Raw genomic sequence first — 23531 nt, 5'->3', positions numbered from 1 at the left:
AGAGTATTAGCTGTCCCCAGCCCGACTCCCTACCCTAAGCACAGGCAAGCACACTCACTGGGAGGTCTTTTTCCAGACTGGCAGGGACAAAAAGGGAAGCAGGGCAGGAAGCAATGAAGCTGCTAGACAAACTGGTCATTCTGGTAAGAAAAGAGAGAAAGCAAGAGAAGGGGGCTGTGTTTATTTCTCATGGAAGTGGGTAAGAACTAAGTTCTCTCTCTTTTTGTAGAGGGAGTCGGAGCAGAGAGAGAAAACTGGGTCCTTTCTGGTCCAGCTGCAGGTGATTTCGGATGCCTTCTGCTTCACTGGAGGAGACTCCAGTGATTGTAGTCACCGGCTTACCATCCCACCCATGACCCTATTACTAAAGAAACATCAGATTCTTCCCACCACCCCCGGTGGCAATCTCCCAGCATGCTTTTCAAGCTTTTCTAAATTCTGCTAGAGAGTGAAGCAAGGAAGCAACTCATCCTGCTATCTTGCAGGGCAATTCTGATTCCTCCCTTGATGCTGCATGGACTTAGATATAAACGCTTTATGGACAAATTTATTAGAAGTCAGACCATCAACAATCTACACAGACTGTTACAACCAATTCCCTGGAATTCCTCCAGGAAATTCTGAGATTGTGGATCCAACTGGGGGAGGAGTTTGGGACCCTGGAGTCAGGTGTCTCCAAGATGGCACTTGGGCAGAAAAGCCATCTTTGGCTGCAAAGAAAAGAGGAAGTGTTTCCTGTGTGCCAGAGATGACACTAAGCACTAGGGATAGGAAGACAAATGAGAGGTTCATAGAAACATAAACCACAAGAGCAATTACTACAGAATTTAAAAGAGGGAAAAGCCCAGTAGTTTGCTGGAGCCAAGGTCTACTGGCATCTCCTCTCAACTTGGAGTTCAGTAGCATCATTGTGGTAGTTTGAAATCAGTCAAGGTGGGAGTATTTATGCCACGGAAATCGGCAGATGCTCCACATGGGGGCTTTTGTGCCCCCAGAGAATGGTTGCTAAACATTTACCAGCATATCAGTGACCCTGCCTGTCCTTGGGGTTGGAGTCAGGAGGAGCGTGTGGCACCAAGAACAAGCAGCAGCCACGGAACAGCGTGACTGGGAGGGCCGCTGCTTTGGGCTGCCCCAAACCTTAGCCAGCAGAAGGCAGGACTAGAAGAATGCTCAGGCTTGGTCATTAGTGTTGGTTTGGTCTCCAGCTCTGTATTGATTTACAGCTCAATGATTTCTGTGGCCTGGGTGCCTCTTATTTTCAGGAGGTGGTAGAGATTTGAGGAGGGAGAATGAGGACAGGGTGAGTGCCGCAGCTCCTCACGTTCCCAGTGGATTGGTAGGGGTGCCCTTAGAGGGGGCGCCCGTGCCTGGAGCTGTGATGATAGCTTTCATCACCCACATGGCATGGGGTTTGCTCTCTATCCTGTGAAGTGGTTTCTGATGGGGGCTTTGAGCTTAGTGAGCAACCAGACTGCATTTAAGAAGTCTCTGGGAGCACCAGAGAGCTCCCAAGTGGAGACAGCTACTAATTCTCCATTCCCACTCGGGCAGGCTGAGGACGGGGAACATCTGGGCTCCCCAATCCGGGAGAATGATCCTTAAAGGGTGAGATGCAGAAAGGTCCTACCCCCTCCCTCAGGGACAGGAGTAGAAGAGAGTGAGGAGAGCAATTCTAGAACTACTTGTTTTGGTAATAACCCCACGCAGAGACAGCAGGCCCCAGAGTGCCATTAAATACACCGCCACACCAGGGCTGCTTAGAGAGCTTTGGGACAGATATGCTTGTTTAGATGGGGGACATGCACTGCAGACCAAGGCATGACACAGCGTTAGCTGGCAGACACCTCAGAGACACTTTTATCCACTGTACAGATTGGCAACTGAGGCTAGGTGAGGGGAAGGGGCTTTCTTAAGATCACACAGCCAGACAGTGGTAAGTAGACCAGGGACTAGAACTCGGGTCTCTGGAATCTGAATTGCCTGCTCTCTACATCACCACTGCCTCCTTCCTGGTGATCTAGGAAGCCGGAGGGTTATCCCAACAGGAAGAGATAAGGCATCCTGGAAGGTTTGAGAGGAATGCCATCTGCACGCAGATCTCTCTCTCTTCATAACCAGGTGCTATTACATATCAAAATATCACAGTGGCTAGAAGGAATAGGGCAGGAACAGACCTGGTGAGGCTGTTCACCAGACATCGGTTACACCAGGTTCTTTGGGGAACTTGGTGTCAGGATTGTGACTGGTCAGATCTTTGGTCTTTAAGGGGAGAAGGGTACCAGCTTACCCAGAAGGCAGAGCAGCCAAAGCCTATGCACAGGAGAGGCAGGAGTGGGACTTCTGGAAGGGAAAGGAATGGAAGAGAATCAGGGTTCTGTTCCAGCCCAGCTACCCACACAGAAGGTGCAGTGGTGCCCTCACCTACGGCCGACTCATGGCCGGTGGCTTTTTGGTCACATTGCCAGGCTTCTCCCCCAGTTCCAAGATGTGAAGGCTGAGATGGTTCCTCCAAGCCCCACTCAGCAGAGAAGACAGGGCTGGTGGGTCTTCCAGGGTCAAGTGGGGAAACAGGAGCGTCTCACTCTTGAGAGGGAAGTGGCACTTCTCCATGGCAGGCCTGGCGGTGCCTGGGGTCACCACAAAGAGGCGGCAGAGCCACGGCCCACCAGCCACCTGGCAGGCTGGTTGCCTAGTGAAGTTGTTCAGGGCTCGGCACAGGACCCAGTCCTCAGTCCCAGCCAGGTCCACCACCTGCACGGGCGAGCCCAGGCCTGGGAGGTGGAGAAGGTGCCTGGGGGGCATGTAGGTGTGGGTGAAGAGGAGTGTGTAGTGGGTGGGTAGGCTGGGGGGCGCGGGAGGATGAACCACCTGCTCCAGGTGCCCCAGGCCAGGCACTAGGCCCCCCTGGTGCAAGCAGCCAAAGAAGAGGGCGCCCAGGACATTGAAGAGGACGAGGGGGCCCTTGCAGGGCACAGGCTGGGTCTGTGGACTACAAAGCAGGACGAGGGGGACTAAGAGGGGGATCAGGAACCGAGCCTCCTGGTGGCTAAAGGCAGAAAGCAGGGCCAGAGGAGTGAAGTAGAGGAGCAGGAGGCAAGACCTGGGCCCAGAGAGCAGGCACCCATGCCCCAGAGCCCTCAGGAAGCCCATCTGTGCAAAGGCCTGGCGGCAGGCTTGCAGCTGTAGCCACACCGCCTGCAGGGCCTGGGCATGTAGCGTCCCAAAGAGCAGGAAACCGTTGACCGCCAGGTGAGTGAGCCGCAAATGTGTGCCATGCCTCGCCAGGTTCTGAGGATCCAGGTTGTAGTACAAGAAGTTGGCAGGCGTAAGAACGAGGGTGCTGGATCTAGAGGGACTGGAGAAATACCAGCTGTCCACAGCCACGAACACCGCCGCCACGAGGCTCGCTCCGGGGAGCAGCGCCAGCGTCTCCTTCGCCAGAGACTTAAAGCCGGGGTGCGCGGCCCCGCGGCTGCTCCAGAGGAAGAGCGGGACCAGAGCAAAGGCCAGAAACGTGGGCCGGTTGAAGAAGCCAGCAGCCACGATGCCCCCCAGCAGCCAGCTGTGCCCCCACGGGCCCGGGGCGGGCTTTCTAGGGTTGGGGCTCCAAGCCAACCGGGGGGACACCACCACCAGCAGCCCTGCAAAGAGCAGTCCCTCGATGGCGTTGGAGAAGGTCCTCGTGTAGAAGACCAGGGTGACGTAGGAGCTGGACAGCAGGACCAGGGCGTTCCAGCGCTCCGCCCCCCACAGCGGGGCCAGGTGGTACACGGCCACGTCCAGGGCAAAGGAGAGGGCGGTGAGGAGGAGTCGGGGCCCCACCAGCAGCACGTAGCCACTCACCGGGCCCCGCCCCGGGCCCCACTGCTCCCAGAGCCTGAGCAGCCAAAAGGCGGAGCCGGAGGTCAGCAGCGGGAAGAGCACCGTGCGGCAGGAGCGGCTGGGGTGGAATTCCCAAGGCCGCGCAGCCTCCACGCCCAGGATGTCCTCTGCGGACAGAGAAGCGGAGAGCCAGGTCCAAGCTCAGGGACAGGGGTTGCAGCCCCAAGACGTTCCCACCCCCTCGTCAGCGAGCGGCGCACACTCCCCGGACTCTGGGGACCGCGGGTTTTACGCCGGTGATTGCTTTATGTTGCAGCGGACCGGGACCGTTAGGTAGGCGATAACCCAAAGGGAAGGGCGCCTGGGTGGCTCAGTAGGTTAAGCATCCGACTCTGGATTTTGGATCAAGTCATGATCTCAGGGTCCTGAGAGCCAGCCCTGCTTGAGGCTCCATGCTCAGCAGGGAGTCTGCCTGAAATTCTCTCTCTCTGCGCCCCTCCCCCACCTCTAAAATAAATATCACCCCCACCCCCCCAAAAAGAAGAAGGTGAAAAGGAAACAAAATCAAGGTCAGATCAATCTGGCTGGGTTTTTTCGTTTTTGTTTTTTTACTGGCTCAGGTTAAAAAAACTGGCAAAGACTGGCCCTTTCACCTGAAGAAACAAATCCAGCTGCGAGCCCTATGGCAGGACCAGCTGCATGTTTCCCCGGTATCCATTGCTTTCTTCCTTCTTTAGTCTCTTCACTTGGGCATTTGGTCAGATAGAAGGACTATTTTTCAGCTTCCTTCACAGCTAGGTGTGTTCACGTAATACATTCTGACCAATGGGATGGAAATGAGCAAAAAGTATGTGACATTCAAAATATGCCCTTAAAGGGGTGTCTGGCTCACTCAGTCGGAGGAGCATGTGACTCTTGATCTTGGGGCTGTAAGTTTGAGCCCTACGTTGGGTGTAGAGAATACTTAAAAAAAAAATCTTAAAAAATATATGCTCTTAGAGCAGGCATGCCCATCTCCTCTCCAGTGGCTGGAAAGACTTGATTTTAGACTTGATGGCTGGAGCTCAAGCAGCCATTTTGAACCATGTGGAGGTTCAAAGCTATGAACCATGTGGAGGAGGAACCCATGTGCCCACAGCATCTGAAAAGCCTCATAGTCCCTGTCAGCCATCCTCTTGATATATTCCACACCCCTCTGCAGATAAATTCTAACAAGTGAGCATTCCAGGCCCGGATTCCCTCACCCCTCAGAAGAACCCAGAAAAGAAAAGTTTCAGTATCTCAGACCACAGCCCTGTGTAAGTTTCCCTAAGCACCCGGGAAGCCCCACTCTAAAATCTCTCCACTGAGGAGTCCAAAACAACTTTCATTCTGAATAATCGGTACTGTTGGTCTGAGCAGGAAAACATCAAAGAGGCTGGCATTTCATTAGTACTGTCCAGAAGGTCAATGTCGCTGGTCAGGAAGGAGATGTGAAATCCCCACTTGCAAGTTCTTATTCCAGACAGGCTCATGGATTTACTGCTCAACCCCAAAGACATAGATTCTCCCTCCCCCTGAGTATCCAGACAGCAACCATCCAGACTTTGCTGCTGCATATCTTAACCGCATGCAGGGAACTTACCTGCCATTACCTCAGGTGACTGGAAGAACTCATCTGGGTGCACGTAGCCTGTCTGCGGCAGGAGACACCACACCAGGCGGAGAAGGCTGAGGCTGGCGCACAGCACGCGGAGGGCCATCTTCAGATCAGATTGCTGCCAAGACCCTGCGGATGTCTGGAATGGCTTCTCCGTCTGCTACAGATGCTATTCTGGTTCCACGGACCCGCACCTGCTGAGGATAGCCTGTGTTAGTTGTTACAAGGTGAATTAGGCTGTGTTCAGTTGTCCGAACAAATTCAAAACGGGCCTACACACAATAAGAGCTGATGTTTACAAATGCTCACTAAGTACCAGGAACCTCACGTGCGTGTCTCACGTCATCCTTTCTACAGTCTGGGGCCGTGGGTCTTACTGTAGCCACTTTTTAAATGATTTTATTTTGTATTTTGTATTTTATTTTTATTTATTTTATTCAGAGAGAGAGAGCATGAGCTGGGGGGAAGGTAGAAGGAGAGGGAGAAGCAGACTCCCTGCTGAGTGGGGAGCCTGATGCAGGACTCGATCCCAGGACCCTGGGATCATGACTTGAACTGAAGACAGACACTTAACCAACTGAGCCACCCAGGCATTCTTTACTGTCTCCATTTTACATAGAGGGAAACTAAGGCCTCTGTTGAGTGACCTGGTTACTTGCTGAACGTATTTGCTAAGTGTCTAAGTATGACATCTGCAGATCAGATTTAGGGTGGTCTCCAAATACGGGTCTCACCTCCCCATCCTGTTCACCAGCTCCTGTCTACAGGCAACCATGGCAGCCTGTCTCTTGCACTTCTGAGAACTTTGCAACCTCAATGCATTCCATCCATTTCCCTGCAAAAATAAACAACATTTGACCCCAATGACATTTGACATTTGAGACTGGAGTCTCCAGTCACTCCCTCCAACCTTCACACACCCTGAAAGTTACCTTTGGAAGGTGATGAGAACTTACAGCTATGGTCTGGCTGTGTGCGCCCCACCCCACTAAGGTGTTGAAATCCTAATGATTGATGTGATGGTGTGAGACAGGTGAAGCCTTCAGGGTGGAGGCCTCGTGAATGGGGATTAGGGTTCTTATAAAAAAAGACCCCACAGAACTCCCTCCTCCCCTCCATCCTGTGAGGACATAGTGGGAGGGTGGCTCTGTGCCAGAAGAGGGCTCTCATCATGCCGGCGCCTTGACCTTGGACTTGCAGCCTCCAGAAACGTGAGGAATAAATTTCTGTTGTTTCTTAAGCCACCCAGTCTGTGGAATTCTGGGACAGCAGCCTGAGCACGTGAACACACTTCCTCCTTGTGGGGATTTTTACTCTCCCGACTCAAAAGTCAGTAGGACTCTCAGCCCCGTGGCGTGATGGACCTCCTTCTCAGACATCAGCACCCTTGTGTCATCTCAGGTACACAGAAACACAAGTTTGATTCTCCTCCAAGGATACACGTGGTAACTGTTTTTCCGAATTCGATATTTTATTTTATTTTAAAGATTTTATTTATTTATTTGACAGAGATCACAAGTAGGCAGAGAGGCAGGCAGAGAGAGAGAGGAGGAAGCAGGCTCCCCGATGAGCAGAGAGCCCAATGTGGAACTCAATCCCAGGCGCCCCCTCACCCCTGACTTGGATATTTTAAAGCCTGACCTTCAACAGCCATTGTTCTCAGGTGGAATATGTCTTCACAGAGGAGAGGAGAGAGAGGGAAGCACCAGAACAGGAATCTAGTAGAGGCTGACAAGGAGCCTCTTGATCCTTACTAACACCTCAAGGAGTTTGAAAGATAACTTTTTTGCAGTCTCTGCTCCCGCTTTTGGACTGAATTGTACAGATCCTTTTCTCCAGAGCCAGTGAATGAGTATCCCAACTTTTATTTTTTTTTTAAGATTATTTATTTATTTATTTATTTATTTGACAGAGAGAGATCACAAGCAGGCAGAGAGGCAGGCAGAGAGAGAGGAGGAAGCAGGCTCTCCGCTGAGCAGAGAGCCGGATGCGGGGCTCGATCCCAGGACCCTGAGATCATGACCTGAGCCGAAGGCAACGGCTTAACCCGCTGAGCCACCCAGGCGCCCCGAGTATCCCAACTTTTAGAGAGAAGTTGAGGCCAAGCTTGGTGCTGGGATGCAAGCAAGGATTCCATTCCGCCCCAGGCAATGCCCGAAAGAGAACTTCAATTTCCTCTGTTTTGACCTTAGCTTGTACTTCATCACTGATTAAATTCTTCTTTTTTTTTTTACTATGTTCAGTTAGCCACCGTATAGTACATAATTAGTTTTTGATGCAGTGTTCAGTGATTCATTAGTTGCATATAACACCCAGTGCTCATCACAATACGTGCTCTCCTTAATACCCATCACCCTGTTACCCCATCTCCCCACCCCCTCCCTGCTGAAATGCCCAGATTGTTTCTTGGGGTCCGCAGTCTCTCATGGTTCATCTCCCTCTCTGATATCTCCCCTTTTGGATTTCCTTCCCTTCCCCTATGATCCTCTGTGCTATTTCTTATGTTCCACATATGAGTAAAACCATATGATAATTGTCTTTCTCCGCTTGACTTACTTCACTCAGCATAATCCCCTCCAGTTCCACCCATGTTGATGCAAACGGTAGGCATTCTTCGTTTCTTTTTTTTTTTTAAAGATTTTATTTATTTATTTGAGAGAGAGACAGTGAGAGAGAGCATGAGCGAGGAGGAGGTCAGAGAGAGAAGCAGACTCCCCATGGAGCTGGGAGCCCGATGCGGGACTCGATCCCGGGACTCCCAGGATCATGACCTGAGCCGAAGGCAGTCGTCCAACCAACTGAGCCACCCAGGCGTCCCCATTCTTCGTTTCTAATGGCTGAAAAATATTCCATTGTATATATGGACCACATCTTCATTTATCCTTCTTTCCAGCTTATCTCTTAACTCGGGCAAAAGACCCTGCCAGCAAAGCATCCCAGGGAGGAGGGGAGGGAGGACCAAACCTACCGAACAATAAGGATGGCCCTGAGCCAGCAAGCCTCATGTGAGTGACCCCAAGACAATGATAGACCTGACCTTTACCACCCACCTGCAGAGTCCAGTGTCTTCCTGTATTGGCCTTCCTGAAATAAATTCCTTTCCCATCTCACCACCACTTGCCTCTCAGTGGCTGAACTGCTCTGTTGGGAACCCCTGGAGCCAGGGGCTTGCCCCTCTGCCAGCTCCCATACCCTCACTTTAACTTTCCTTCCAGGCTGGGATTCAAAGTGCATTGTAATTGAGCAGCTCACAGGATGAGATTATGGGTTTGGTTTTCGGCCATTTCAGCCCTGCAAGTAACAGGAGAGAAGGGTCTCTTTTGGGGGACACAAAGGTCATTTTTTGAGGACCTTGAGCTGAGAATTGGAAGCTCAGCAAAGACATCACATACACGGTCACCCAAAACCTTCTGCGGTATCTCTAATGCCATGTCACTCCATGGACTACCAGTGCCCTCTTTATCACTCGAAATAGAGTCATTAGTGCCTTTAAATCTAATCAGTCTAGAGAACCAATTCCAGAAAACACAGAACCTCTATTCATAAAAGTCAGGAGATTCTGTTCCTCTAGAACCACTTGCAGTAAATAAAGTCTGTATTTGTCTGTATTGTTCAGGCAGAGAGAGATATATATATACATTAAGTATATAATGTATATAGAGAAGATATACATTAAGATCAATCAATTGGCTTATGTGTTTGGGGAGCTGGCTAGGCAAATCTGAAATCTCTAGGGCATCAGGAAGGGCAGGTCTCTGGGGCAGGAGAAGAAGCTGCAGGCCACAGAGAGAAATTTCTTATTCAGGAACACCTTGGTTCATTCTAAAGTCCTTTCCACTGATTCTGTCAGGTCTACGCAGGTTATCTAGAATAACCTCCCTTATTTGAAGTCAGCTGATGGTGGACTGTCATCGCACCTACAACATACCTTTACAGCACCAGGTAGATTTGTGTTTGATTAACTGGGGACTATTACTTAGTCAAGCTGACACAAAAAACTGACCACCACACCCTAAATAATCTGGGGTTTATAACCGTGTTTGAATTTTATTATTTTTTTTTAAAGATTTGTTTGTTTGAGGCACCTGGGTGGCTCAGTCACTTGAGCATCTGCTTTCATCATGACCCCAGGGCCCTGGGATCGAGTCCCGCATCCAGCTCCCTGCTCAGTGGGGCATCTGCTTCTCTCCTGGCTTGTGCTCACTCTCACACTTTCTCTCTCTCTCTCTCTCTCTCTCTCTTTGACAAATAAATAAATAATAAAATCTTCTTAAAAAAATAAAAGATTTATTTATTTATTTGAGAGAGAGAGTAGGGGCAGGGGCAGAAGGAGAGAGTCTCAAGCAGACTCCACACTAAACATGGAGCCCAACGAGGGCCTCCATCTCACCACCAGAGCTCACACCCTGAGCTGAAACCCAGAGAGGGACACGTAACCAACTGTGCCACCCAGATGCCCCTCTGTGTTTGAATTTTGGATCAATGCGATAATTCTTCATGTAACCTACCAGTGACTCGTGTCTTTTACTCAAGATTCTAGTGGGGAGATTCATGCTGTTCCCGGCAGCTGCAGTCCGTCCTCATTGCTCTGTGGTATTCCACTGGGTGGGTATACTAAAATTAATTTACCCTTTGGACTGATTTTATCTGCAAGAGCATCTCCAGGTGTTGACACATTATTCTATTCCTAAGCATGCTGCTATAAATACACTCTTATACAAGACTTCTCTGAACTACATACCTAGAAATGGGATCCCTGGGTCTTGGGCATGCATACTTTTAACGTCATTAAACAATGCCCAGTGGTCTTCAGAGGTCCCGCCAGCCAGCAGACGTTACAGTACCCACTGCTTCAATATGCTTGGGATTGTCTAACAGCTTGATTCTGTGAATCTTGGGGCTATTTACATGCATTTCCCTGATCACTAACGTGGTCCAACACTTTTTCAAATGCTTGTGCAACATTTTTGGTGCTTCTGTGGAATTCCTTCTGACCATTTTTTATTACTATGTGTAGGAATTCTTTATATATTCTTTATATTGACTGCATGAGAAATACCCTTTTCCAATCTGTGGCTTGAATTCTTAACTCATTTCTATTCCTATAATGTTGGTTTCTTATGCTTTCTTTTTGTTTCTTGATCCTTTTCGCCAGCATTTTGTCAACTTTATGAATCTTTTTGAAAAATGGACTTCTGGTTTTGTTCCTCTCCTTTTTTTTCTCTTTCATCTCCTTTTAAATTAATTTTTCTTTCTTGGGGCGCCTGGGTGGCTCAGTGGGTTAAAGTCTCTGCCTTCAGCTTGGGTCATGATCCCGGGCTCCTGGGATTGAGCCCCACATCGGGCTCTCTGCTTGGCGGGGAGCCTGCTTCCTCCTCCCTCTCTGCCTACTTGTGATCTCTCTCTCCCTGTGTCAAATAAATAAAACTTTTTTTAAAAAAAGTAATTAATTTTTCTTTCTTTTTTCTTTCAAGATTTTATTTATTTATTTGACAGACAGAAGAGAGGGAACACAAGCAGGGGGAGTGGGAGAAGGAAAAGCAAGCTTCCCACTGAGCAGGGAGTCTGATGCAGAGTTCAATCCCAGGACCCTGAGATCATGGCCTGAGCCAAAGGCAGATGCTTAACGACTGAGCCACCCAGGCACCCTAATTTTTCTTATCTTTATTTTTTCATTCTGTTTACTTTTTTTGGAAGATTATTTTGCTGTTTTATTTTAAACCTTTTGATATGGATGCTTAGCTCATTCATTTTGAGCCTTTAACTTTTCAGCTCATTAATTTTTGAACCCCTTTTCTATGAGAAATATTTAAGATAATACATTTTTCTTTAAATACTGCGTTAAGGGCTCCTGGGTGGCTCAGTTGGTTAAGCGACTGCCTTCAGCTCAGGTCATGATCCCAGAGTCCTGGGATCGAGTCCCACATTGGGCTCCCAGCTCCATAGGGAGTCTGCTTCTCCCTCTGACCTTCTCCCCTCTCATGTTCTCTCTCACTGTTTCTCTCTGAAATAAATAAAATCTTTTTTAAAAAAAACAATGTATTACTTGCATCCCACAAGCTATACTATATAATATTTCCATATTTTCATCACCTTTGGTTATCGAGATTTTCTAATCCTGAGACAGAGCAGGGACTGGACTGGGATCCCCTCAGTCCTGACCAGGAAATCTAGTGTTCCTTGATAGCGGAAACCCTCTGCCTCTTGACTAGCATATCTTGCAAGAATGCAAAGCAGGATGCCTATCAAAGGAAGGATTCAAACTAGTCTGCACTAAGGTGGACCCCAGCGCTGGCCTATCACTGACCTTTCCCCTCATTATAATACTAAAACCTCGTGTCTCATATTAATGAGACATACAATGCCTCAGGAAGCATGTCCTGTTCACTGTGTCTGCACACACAACTTCCTGTGTCTCTCTCCACCTTGCACACTCAGACATCACTCCTTTCCTGTCACAATCTCTTTAAGAACTTCCTCCCGCTTTTGTTTGGAGAGCGGGCAGAAGAGCACTTTCCTTTGTGCTGTCTTCCTGGCGCTGGAGCATAAACCCCCATAACAGCCTTGCCTGGAACTTCCTTTTGGCCTCTAATAAATTTCCATTGCTCAGAGACCCCAAGGACCCTTGTTGGTAAAAATTTCATTGTAATTTCTCCTTTGATTAATGCTTTATGGTTGAATAATTTAATTTTTTTGATCAAAACTTTATTTTTTATAGCAGTGTTATGTTCACTGCAAAATTGAGAGGAAGGTTATAGAGGTTTGCCATATATCCCCCTCCCCCAACACATGCATAGCACCCCCTGCATTATCAACATTCCCCACCAAAGCGAAATATTTGCTATAATTGATGGACCCACCTTGTCATCGTGGTCACCTGAAGTCCTCAGTTTACATCACAGTTCACTCTTGATGTTGAATATTCTATAGGTTTGAACAAATGTATGATGACGTATCTACCGTTATAGTATTGTAGAGAGCATTTTCACTGCCCTAAATATCCTCTGTGCACTGCCTATTCATCCCTCCCCACCTCCAACATTTAATGTGTAAGGGTCCATTTTTGCAGACATTCCACGGATGCTTGAGAACACCATATATCCTCTAGTTACTGGAGACAGAGTTCCACACCTGTTCTTTAGATCAAGTTTCTTAATTGTGTTGCTCAAACCTTTTATATCCTTAATAATTTTCCATGGCTTATTCTACACAACACAGAAATGTGTGTTGAAAGAGCCAATGCGGTAGTGAGCTTTTCTAATTTTCCTTGTGATTTTGTCATTTTAGCTCATTTTTAAAGCTATGTCATTGTTTTTATAAAAGTTTAGAACTGTTATACCTTATTGGAAATTGAACATTTTACCATTATACAGTTATTTTTTTAATGTATCTTTTTTTTTTTAAAGATTCCATTTATTTATTTGACAGAGAGAGATCACAAGTAGATGGAGAGGCAGGCAGAGAGAGAGAGAGAGGGAAGCAGGCTCCCTGCCGAGCAGAGAGCCCGACGCGGGCCTCGATCCCAGGACCCTGAGATCATGACCTGAGCCGAAGGCAGCGGCTTAACCCACTGAGCCACCCAGGCGCCCTTTAATGTATCTTTTTTTAAAAAGATTTTATTTATTTATTTGACAGAGAGAGAGAGAGATCACAAGTAGGTAGAGAGGCAGGCAGAGAGAGAGGGAGAAGCAGGCTCCCTGCTGAGCAGAGAGCCCAATGTGGGGCTCGATTCCAGGACCCTGACACCATGACCTGAGGCAAAGGCAGAGGCTTAACCCACTGAGCCACCCAGGTGCCCCTATCCTTTTTTTTAAAGATTTATTTATTTTAGAGAAAGAGTGCACGTGCAGGGGGTGGGAGAGACAAGGGAGAGAGAGAATCTCAAGCAGACTCCCCGCTGAGCGTGAAGCTCAATGTGGGGCTCGATCTCACAACACTGAAATCACAACCTGAATTGAAATCAAGAATCAGATGTTTAACTGACTGAGCCACCCAGGCATCCCTATACAGTTATCTTTTTAGCTCTCATTTTTTGCCCCTAAAATATTTTCTCTGATATTAATATACTTACATGAGCTTTCTCTTATTTAGTATTTACTAGTATATCACTTTAATATTTATTTTTAAATTTTTTTCTGTTGGAATCACTTTTAATATTTAAACACAAAAATCGAGCCCTTTTTTCTGTTTTAGACATATGCACACACACACACACACACACACACACACAAACACACAAACACACACAGGTCTCTAGTAGCCAAAATGGGCAAGAAAATGAGCTCCTGCTCTGTCCTCCACGGTCCCCACCCTGTGGTTAAAGCTGCTGCCAGCCTTTCCTCCTTTCCAACACAGAAATTCACAGCAGCTGCCTTCCGACTACAGCTATAATGCCTTCTGTATTTCATACCGTGTGTATGACCCTTCCCAACAACTCCTGTGCTCAAACACAAAAACAGCCAGGGGCACATACTTCCCAGGAGCATCAGTCCCTATGCCTCAGTGGGAGAGTGAGGAGATTTTCCCATCACGAGGGATTTGGCAAAAGGGGTGGGATGGCCAGAGCTGGAGTAACCATCCGCATTGCTGCACTCTGGTATCAGAGTGAAGACAGAAGAAATGGGACAGTGTGGAGGGCACAGCTGCAAGTTGGGGGTCTCTGAGAGATACTGGGGAGAATTCTCCATGGCGGGTGTAGAGAGATCAATGTGCCAGTGTCAAAAGAAGAAGAAGAAGAAGAAGAAGAAGAAGAAGAAGAAGAAGAAGAAGAAGACGACTCCAAATAATCAACAGTTCCAACACTGTTGAATTTTCAAACTTGTCCTACCAAGACAAGTCACAGAGTAACAATCTAGGTCTTTCCAGGAAGTGGAGGTCGAGCCCTTGGCATGCCTCCTGAGGACCCTTCGTGAGGCCCTACAAAGTATTTGCCACTGCTGTAGCTGCTGCTGCTCCATTTGCAACTTCTTGGTCTCAAGAACAGGAGGGAGAACGGGGGTCATGAAGGAGGTGGTCCCAACCCATAGGGCTGCCGTGGAAAATCTGTTTGGTTTCTGAGCCACAAAGATGGAGAGATCAAAAGGGGCTCCAGCCCCAGATGGGAGACTTTCTGGGAACATCTCTGATAGTCCCCACAATCTCTCCAAAAGGGCTTCCTCTAGCTCCTCCTCAGTCTTCTTGGCATCGCCTTTTGATAGCAATTCCTTCAGGGATGGGGCGCCCTGGGGGCTGCCGGTGGTGGCCGCCGGTGGTGGCCAGTACTGTAATATTTAATACATTATGTTCTGTGCTTTCACTATGTTATGATTCAGGGTGTGCATTTCTTCTTTTTTAAAAGATTTAATTTATTTATTTGACAGAGATCACAAGTAGGCAGAAAGGCAGGCAGAGAGAGAGGAGGAAGCCCGGATCCCATGGAGCCCGATGTGGGGCTCAATCCCGGACCCTGAGATCATGACCTGAGCTGAAGGCAGAGGCTTTAACCCACTGAGCCACCCAGGCACCCCTGGGTGTACATTTCTTTTTAGCATAACTGGAAACATTTTTGGCTTCTTGACTTTGTGGATAAGGGTCCTTTTCCATCTATAGATAGTAATCTTCCTTTTTTTTTTTTCTTCAAATATTACCTCTTCTCTCTTCTTTCTTTATTCTCCCTCTGGAAGTATGATTAAATGTATGGTAGACCTTGTTGGTCTATCTTCCATGTCATTTTAACTTCTACTTTTGTATTTTCTATATCTTTGTCTGTCTGGTCTTTCAACTAATTTCTTCTGCTCTATCTTCCACATCTCTAATCATCCTTTCAGCTGTATTTAACCAGCTGTTAAACCTATTGAGAAGTGCCTGGGTGGCTCAGATGGTTAAGGGTCCTGGGATCTAGCTCTGCCTCGGGCTCCCTGTTTAGCAGGGAGTCTGCTTCTCCCTCCACCTCTGCTCTTCCCCCAACTTGTGCACATGCTCTCTCTCTTCTCTCAAATAAATAAAATCTTTTTTTTTTTAAACCTATTGAGGGGCACCTGGGTGGCTCAGTGGGTTAAAGCCTCTGCCTTCGGCTCAGGTCATGATCCCAGGGTCCTGGGATCGAGCCCCACATCGGGCTCTCTGCTCGGCGGGGAGCCTGCTTCCCTCTCTCTCTCTCTCTGCCTGCCTCTCTGCCTATTTGTGATCTCTGTCTGTCAAATAAATAAATAAAATATTTAAAAAAAAACTATTGAGTTTTACCTTTCAATTTTATATTTTTCTTTCCTATGAGTTGTTCGATTTTTTCCACATTTGTTGCTCTTTTGTCATGTTTTCAAGGCTCTTTTATTTTTATATTACATTAAGCACACTTATTTGTTATACTAGATCTGATAATTTCAACATCTAAAGTTTTTTAGGTCTGAATCTGCTGTCTTGTTTCTGCTGGTTCTCACTCATCATGCCCTGTTTACTTCTATATACTAAATTATTTTCTTTCATTTACTCCTTGGACATAACCTGTGGGAATTAGTTGAGGCCAGGGATGAAGGCAAATTTCTGAATTCCACTGAAAAGGATTTATACGTGCTTTTGTCAGGTACCTGGGGGCATCACAAGTCTGGGACCAATTTTGATCATATTATTGGCTACAGGTTTTTGTTTCTGTTTTCTTTTAGAGAAGCCGGTGCCTAATCAGGTGAATTCAGGCTAAAAATCTATATGAGGGCAGGGTCGTGGTTACAATCCCAGAAACAGATTGCCCTACCTGCACCCTGATTCGATTAGCCTTGAGATCCAAGAAAGGCAGTTTTCTTACAGTCCTCTGGGGATGGAACAGTTTATTTCTAGGTCCCCTTTACACTGAGAATGTAGTCGTCTGGAGTCCCCGTTTTTTTTTGTTTTGTTTTGTTTTGTTTTTTTTTTTTAGATTTTTTTTTTTTTATTTGACAGAGAGAGATCACAAGTAGACAGAGAGGCAGGCAGAGAGAGAGAGAGAGAGGGAAGCAGGCTTCCCGCTGAGCAGAGAGCCCGATGCGGGACCCAATCCCAGGACCCCGAGATCACGACCCGAGCCGAAGGCAGTGGCCCAACCCACTGAGCCACCCAGGCGCCCCTGGAGTCCCCGTTTTGAGAGAGAGTCTCCTGTCAGGCTTCTCTCTCGAGTGGGCTTCAGGATTTATCTTCCATCCTGCCAGTCCTGAGAGATCACAAAAACCCATGCTCATATGCACTCAGTTCTGCATGTGTCCTGAGTCCAAGTCTGGCTTCAAGGCTCTGCCGGCCTCTCTAGGCCCCCGCTCTGGTGACTTAGCATTCCTTACCTTTTGTTCAGCCCACATATTATTATATTTATTATAATAGGTTTTGTATAAATAATACAGAGGAATGCAAGAAGAACTGCCTTTCTTGGAATCTAATGCTAATCAGATTAGGGAGGGCACAGGTTCTCCCCAGAGAAGGTATGACCACGAGCCTACCTTCAGTCTAGCTTTTTAGCCTGAATTCACCTGATCAGGTATTACCCCTCCCACAAGAACAAAGGAACCACCCAAGCCTGGGGCCGATAATGATTAGAATGGTCCCAGACTCAGAATGCATATACAATAATGACATCAGATAGATTATATATAAATTATTATTTCACATTTATTTGTAGAGAGAAGGGTTGGCATAAGAAAAAAGCATGCTGAGAGATAAGATGGGGGTTGTGAAAAGCTAAGTTAGTTTAAACTATGTCAGGTAGTTTTCCAGGAAGTCATGCACTCGGGAGTCAGCCTTGGTCAGAGAATCTTGTGGTCATTATCTGAGAGGAAACAGGAAACGTGAGAGGACCGTGCTGCAGTCACAGTGGTGCTTTTTCAGGATGTGGTCCCCAAACTCCTATGGGGAATTTGGGTGTCTCCACAATTACTGAGGGTAGATGGGATGGGAAGATGCCATGCCAAGGCCTCTGAAGCTGTTTCTAGAACTGCCGAGAGGCTGCTCCTCCATGTATGGGACGGTGGGTGATCAGGGGACGTTTGGGATAATGACCTGAACGTGAGGCCTACAGAACAAGCCAGACTGTGGCCATATGGCCTCCAAGAGTAGGGGCAGGGTAAGAGAGGGACTGGCTGGGATGGCTGAAGCCGACCTCTACTCACGGGCTCTGCCCACACCCATGCCTGCGGCTGGCCTGCTACTTCTCAGGGCTGCGCTAGCAACCATGGGATTGAGTTTGGTCTCTCTGGGGGCTGTTTGACAATTCAGTGAGGCCTTTTAGTGTATGTAATATACTTTTAAAGAGGAAAGGCAGTTATCTTATGATTTCTCTGATATGAGGAATCTGAGAGATAGAGCAGGGGGTTTGAGGGGCAGGGAAGGAAAAAATGAAACAAGATGGGATTGGGAGGGAGACAAACCAGAAGAGACTCTTAATCTCACAAAACAAACTGAGGGTTGCAGGGGGGTGGGGTAGGGATAGGGTTGCTGGGTGATGGACATTGGGGAGGGTATGTGCTATGGTGAGTGCTGTGAAGTGTGTAAACCTGGCGATTCACAGACCTGCACCCCTGGGGCTAATAATACATTATATGTTAATAAAAAATAATTTTTAGAAAAAGGAAAGGAACCACACAGTGTTTGTTTTCTATGCTTCTGTTGCTTAGCAAAATATCATGAGCATCTTTCCACATGTTGTAAGCGTCCCCTCCTACTAGCCACAATCTCTCCATTCATTCCCTACCTCCTTGCTCCTTCTGCTCTCTTCAGTCTGCACCTTCCCTTCATCATAAACATGTTTGATTCTCCACCATTCCTAGAAAAACAACCAACCCAAACTCTCTCTGAAGTTGAGCCGCCCTTGATCCACTATCCCTCTCTCAGTTGCCCCGCAAAGGATTCCTTAAAACATCCACGTTCACTGAATTCGCTCCTCATGTCTTATTGGCTCTGCCCATCTCCACTGCGCTGACACAGCCCTCAAGAGCCTCCTTGCTTTTCCAATCGTCAAACCCAATGACCACTTCAGGCCCCCACCTTGCATGCCATTTGACAACAGGGAGCCCTTCTGCAATTCCCGTCACCTTCTGTGGTGCCTTCCTACACCACAAAAGGCTGGGAAACAAAAAGCTGCCTTTTGTAGATCCCCTGGAAGTTGGGTTATACAAATTAGGTTGTAAGAATTGAGAAAGCAGGGGTGCCTGGGTGGTTCCGTTGGTTAAGCAACTGCCTTTGGCTCGAGTGATCATCCTGGGGTCTTGGGATCAAGTCCCCCTGTGTCCCCCTGTCATGTCATCCCCCTGTCATGTCGGGCTCCCCGCTCAGCGGGGAGCCTGCTTCTCCCTCTCCCTCCACTCGCTTGCTCACTCTCTAATAGATAAAAAAAAAAAAAAAACCAGGAAAGCAGATGTGAGACAAGCATATTTCTGCAGTTGGCCTTGTCTTCTCTGGGCAAACAAGGTTATGGGGATATGGAGTTTTTCCTGCAGCAGCTTTCCCATGTCTGTCCCCAGCTTTGTAGGGACAGAGACACAGCTGCAGTTAGGGTGGTGTCCTGATTCTCAGCAACTAAATATGACTGAGTTCCAAGGGAGCCTTTACACCTGCCCGACTGTCACATGCATGGTGGTCCCTCTCATGAGTTACTTCTGGGGGTTCAAGTCTCCCCTGGAGGCCCAAATGACAACTCCTTCTCCCAGTGCCCCACAATTTTTAGTTCCTGTATATAAATTCCTTTTCTGCTGGCTTCTATTTCTCATACTGAACTCTGGTCATTTGGTACCAGAGGTGGCTGTAGGCAGCAAGCCCTCAAGGATGAGGACATTCGGGGCACCTGGGTGGCTCAGTGGGTTAAGCCTCTGCCTTTGGCTCAGGTCATGATCCCAGGGTCCTGGGATCGAGCCCCACATCGGGCTCTCTGCTCAGCAGGGAGCCTGCTTCCTCCTCTCTCTCTCTGCCTGCCTCTCTTCCTACTTGTGATCTCTGTCAAATAAATAAATAAAATCTTAAAAAAAAAAAAAAAAGGATGAGGACATTCCTACGCTAAGAGGAAGTAACTTGGCACTGGCAGCAGGGGACACCTGGGCTCTGCGTAGATGCTCTGGGCCATGGCTCTGAGCAGCGCAGCCTCCCCGCACCCCTCCCGTGCTTGTCCCCACAGCCTTCCAGAGCTTCTCAGTCCCCGAGCTCTACCACACCAGCAAAACCATCCTGCACTCACCTGCTTTTCCATCTTGACCCTGCGTCTCATTCTGATTTCATCTAGTGCCTCCAAGTTGAAGGGCCCCTTGTCACCCTTCTTCAGGACCTTCTGGGCCCCAGGCCCCAGGTGACAATTGGGTCCACCCTGTGGGGGAAAGAGAACTATGAAAGGGCCCAGACCATGCTCCCCTGCCTCCCACAAGAACAGAAAGACATACATACATGCATGGGGAAAAAAAGAAAATGAAGAAAATAACTAGCAGTCTACCTTCCACATCTAAAACTTTTTGGCAAAACAAAGATATTTTCTGGCAAATCAAAACTGAAAAATCTCCACAAGCAGACCCTCAGAACATTCCAAAGGACATATAATATATATATTAGGCAGAAGGAAAAATGATGCGGGAGAGAAGGTCTGAAATGGAAGCAGGAATAAGGAGCAGAAAAGTTGGTCATTAGAAGGGAGACATCTGGGATGTAGAAGCCAAGTAAAAGCTTTCCTTCCTCCTTTTGTTTTCTTCTGGCAAGTAAGGTCAAGGCGATGGATAAGTTTTATTCCTTTCTTTCTCTCTCTCTCTCTTTTTTAAGATCTTATTTATTTACCTGATAGAGAGAGAGAGAGGGAGCACAAGCAGTGGATAGCGGCAGGCAGAGGGAGAGGGAGAAGCAGACTCCCTGCCCAGCAGGAAGCCTGACTCAGGGCTCCATCCCAGCACCTCAGGATCATGATCTGAGCTGAAGGCAGACCCTTAACCGAGTGCGCCACCCCGGCGCCCTGATGGGTAAGTTTTCTGATGCAGTGTACCTTGTTAATTCACCGGCTGTGTAGGTGCTGGCAGGCAGCTGGGGTGGTTTGGCTGCGGCTGCCCAACACTTGCGTCGCAAACACAGCACTGTGCTCTGGAAGTCAGCAGTTCCGGTTCTGGCCTCCTGGGTCGCCTTCTCCTGACAGAGCCACAGAGACAGCAGCTCCTATGGAGGGTCAGTGTTGCAGTGTTCTAGAAGTCAAGACCTTGACCATCCAGAAGTTCCCAAGGTTCATAAGCAGCTACTTCCCTATATTAAATCCTGTGGTGATTATAGTTCTTGTTTGGAGACAATATCAACAACAAAAACTTTGATTCACACAGGCTTTAACAATTCATTACATCATATGACAAGAACACCAGAGCTTGGTGCCAGTGGGGCTCCTTTGCTACTTTCCAGTGACCCTTATGATTTCTGCCTCTTTGTGTGGACATGGTCCTCAGGCTGGTAGCAAGACAGTTTGTCTCAGCCATTCCATCCAGACACGACAACACTGAGAGAAGAGTCTATAGATTCCTCGTGTATCACTTTTATTGTTGCTTCTTTTGCAACAGTTTTATTCAGATATAATGAACATAGTATTCACTCACTTAAAGTGTTCAATTCAGGGGTGCCTGGGTGGCTGGTCCATTAAGCCTCTGACTCTTGATTTTGGCTCAGGTCCTGATCTTAGGGTTGTGGGAGTGAGTCCCACATGGGGCTCTGTGCTCAGCACAGAATCTCCTTGTCCCTCTCCTCTCTCTCTCTTCCTCGAACAAATAAATAAAATCTTTTTCTTAAAAAGTGTTCAACTCAATAGCTTTAGTATCTTCACATATTTGTGTGACCATTCCCTTTGGTCAATTTTAATATTTTTTTTAAAGATTTTTATCTATTTATTTGACAGAGAGGGAGCTCACAAGTAGGCAGAGAGGCAAGCAGAGAGAGAGAGGGGGAAGCAGGCTCTCTGCTGAGCAGAAAGCCCTATGCGGGGCTTGATCCCAGGACCCTGACATCATGACCTGAGCCGAAGGCAGAGGCTCAACCCACTGAGCCACCCAGGCACCCCACCTCTGGTCAGTTTTAGAACATTCTGATCACCTCAAGAAGAATAATGCATACCATTGATTTAATCATCTCCCACCCCCCCACCACCCCCACCACCACCAACTCAGCCCTAAGCAAGTGCTACCTACTTTCTCTCCCTATTTACCTATCTCCCAGATTTCCCTATTCTGGACTTTCATATGACTAGAATCATACAGTATGTGGCCTTTTGTGGTTTGCTTCTCTCACTTAAAATGATGTTTTCAGAGTTCATTCACGGTATAGCCTGTGTCAGTACTTATCTGCTTTTATGGCCAAATACAATTCCACTGCTTGTATGTAGCATACTTTGTGTATCCATTCATCTGTCAATGAACATTTGAGTTGTTTCCACCTTTTGGCTATTACAAATAATGTCACTATAAATATCTGTGTGTAAGTTTCTGTGGGAGCTAATTTTTTTCATTTTCCCAGGTATTATACCTAGAAGTAGAACAGCTGGGTCATATGGTAACCCTATGTTTAATTGTTTGAGGAACTGCAAGATTGTTTTCCAAGTGGCTGTTCCTTTTTATGGTCCCATCAGCAATGCATAAGGGTTCTAAATTCTCCAAATCCTGGCCAACATGTGATGTTATCTGACTTTTTGATTCAGTCATCCTAGTGAGTGTGAAATGATATCTCCTTGTGGTTGTCGTCTTCATGGGCATTTTTTTTTTTTAATTAAAGAAATCTTCCAGAAGTCCCTCAACAGACTTTCCATCAGGTTCCATTGGCCAGAAAGGGATCAAATACCCTTCATAAACCTTCACTGGCAAGGGCAATGGGATAACCAGGGGCAACTGTGCTGCTGGTTTCAAGCTGGGGCTGTGGGCTACCTTCTCTGAGACATACAGAATCCAGAATGTGCTGACCCTGACAACATCAGGTTCTGTTAGGAAGGAGGAAGAAGACAGAGGATCAGTCAGCTGTGTGGCTCCTACATATGGCTTCCTCGGCACCAAGCTCTGGTGGCTTTCCTCCTTCTTCTATAACCATTTGTTTTTATGCTGCTCTTCCTCTGTCTACCCCTGAAATGCCACGGCTCCTGGTGTTCAACTTCCACCCTTCTCAGCCTCTACACTCTTTTTGATCATCTCATTTACTCTCCTGGTTTCAATTTCCATTTGATGACTTCTGAAATTGCTTCTTCTCTGAGCTTCAGATTTACGGATAATAAATAATAACAATGATAAGAGTTGCCATTTTTCAATATGTATCATGTCCCAGACACCGCACATTGTCTCCTTTTATTCTCATTTTATCCCAACCCTAAAATTCTATTACTGTTGCTATCTTATGGATGAATTAACAGGTTTAAAGAAATCAAGTTTCTTGCCCAATGAGACAGAACTAGTAAGCTGATGAAGGTAGGTGCTGGACCCAGTCTGTTTGACCCTGGAGCCTGGAGCCTGGAGCCACTGCCAGTTAGGCTTCTGCCCCCACATCAAACACAGGGAAGCCAACCAGAACTCATCACTTTCCCGAAAACCAGCTCTGCCCCCATCCCGTACAGCGGGGAGGGAATTACCGTTTGCCCAGTTATTCAGTCCAGAAATCCAGGGGTCATCTTCCTTCTTCACCCCTTCACTAAGTAATGCTAATTTTCTTTCCTCCCTTCTTTCCTGCCTCCCTCCCTCCCTTCCTTCTTCCCTATCATCTCTACACCCAAAGTGGGGCTCGAACTCACTGAACTCACGACCCCACAATCAAGAGTGGCATGCTTTAACAACTGGTAACGGCTTACAAGGCCCACCAGTCCCCACCAGCCCCACTCTCACCCCTGTGGGTGCAGAACTTGGCGCTCCAGAAACATCACGTCCTTCTGTAGTTACCCCTTCTGTCCTGCCTTCTCACCCCAGTGCCTCTGCTCACATTGCTTCCTTGGCCAGATATGCTTATAATATAAAGGTTAAAACCCTCTTTGGAGTCCGAGGCCCAGTTTCAAATCCTTGCTGTCACTTTTTCATGACAAAAATGAAGTTAACAATAGTACCTACCTCAGAGCTGTTGTGAAGACAACATGAAAAAACAAACATAGGGATGCCTGGGT

The 23531-nt window shown here is 47.5% G+C and overlaps 1 protein-coding gene across 5 annotated transcripts; it reads right to left on the bottom strand.

The window, feature by feature from the left end:
* Positions 1 to 151: 151 nt before the first annotated feature.
* PIGZ (phosphatidylinositol glycan anchor biosynthesis class Z) lies at positions 152 to 23531 on the bottom strand. 5 transcript variants are annotated; one of them, XM_047733897.1, is made up of 7 exons: positions 23479 to 23511; positions 20412 to 20578; positions 19626 to 19751; positions 12325 to 12388; positions 6199 to 6299; positions 5450 to 5661; positions 154 to 3992 (listed from the first exon to the last, which is right to left on the bottom strand). In XM_047733897.1, exons 6-7 carry the CDS (start codon positions 5565 to 5567, stop codon positions 2425 to 2427), a joined length of 1686 nt encoding a protein of 561 aa, XP_047589853.1. In that variant the 5' UTR covers positions 5568 to 5661; positions 6199 to 6299; positions 12325 to 12388; positions 19626 to 19751; positions 20412 to 20578; positions 23479 to 23511; the 3' UTR covers positions 154 to 2424. The 5 variants fall into 5 exon arrangements, with proteins under 5 accessions (XP_047589872.1, XP_047589853.1, XP_047589864.1 ...); XM_047733908.1 differs by having other exon boundaries at positions 5450 to 5658; XM_047733884.1 differs by lacking the exons at positions 6199 to 6299; positions 12325 to 12388 and having other exon boundaries at positions 5450 to 5658.

The sequence above is a fragment of the Lutra lutra genome, chromosome 1, assembly GCF_902655055.1.
Source record: "Lutra lutra chromosome 1, mLutLut1.2, whole genome shotgun sequence".
NCBI classification, from domain to species: Eukaryota; Metazoa; Chordata; class Mammalia; order Carnivora; family Mustelidae; genus Lutra; species Lutra lutra.
The sequence above is the reverse complement of the archived record's forward strand: the minus strand, read 5'-3'. Positions and strand labels throughout refer to the sequence as shown.

Bases quoted from the DNA above. Each gene is read 5' to 3' on its own strand.
- PIGZ (XM_047733890.1), bottom strand. From the start codon at position 5,567: ATGGCCCTCCGCGTGCTGTGCGCCAGCCTCAGCCTTCTCCGCCTGGTG. The intron at 3,993-5,449 runs GTAAGTTCCCTG...CTCTGTCCGCAG, and splicing joins GTCACCTGAGGTAATGGCAG to AGGACATCCTGGGCGTGGAG.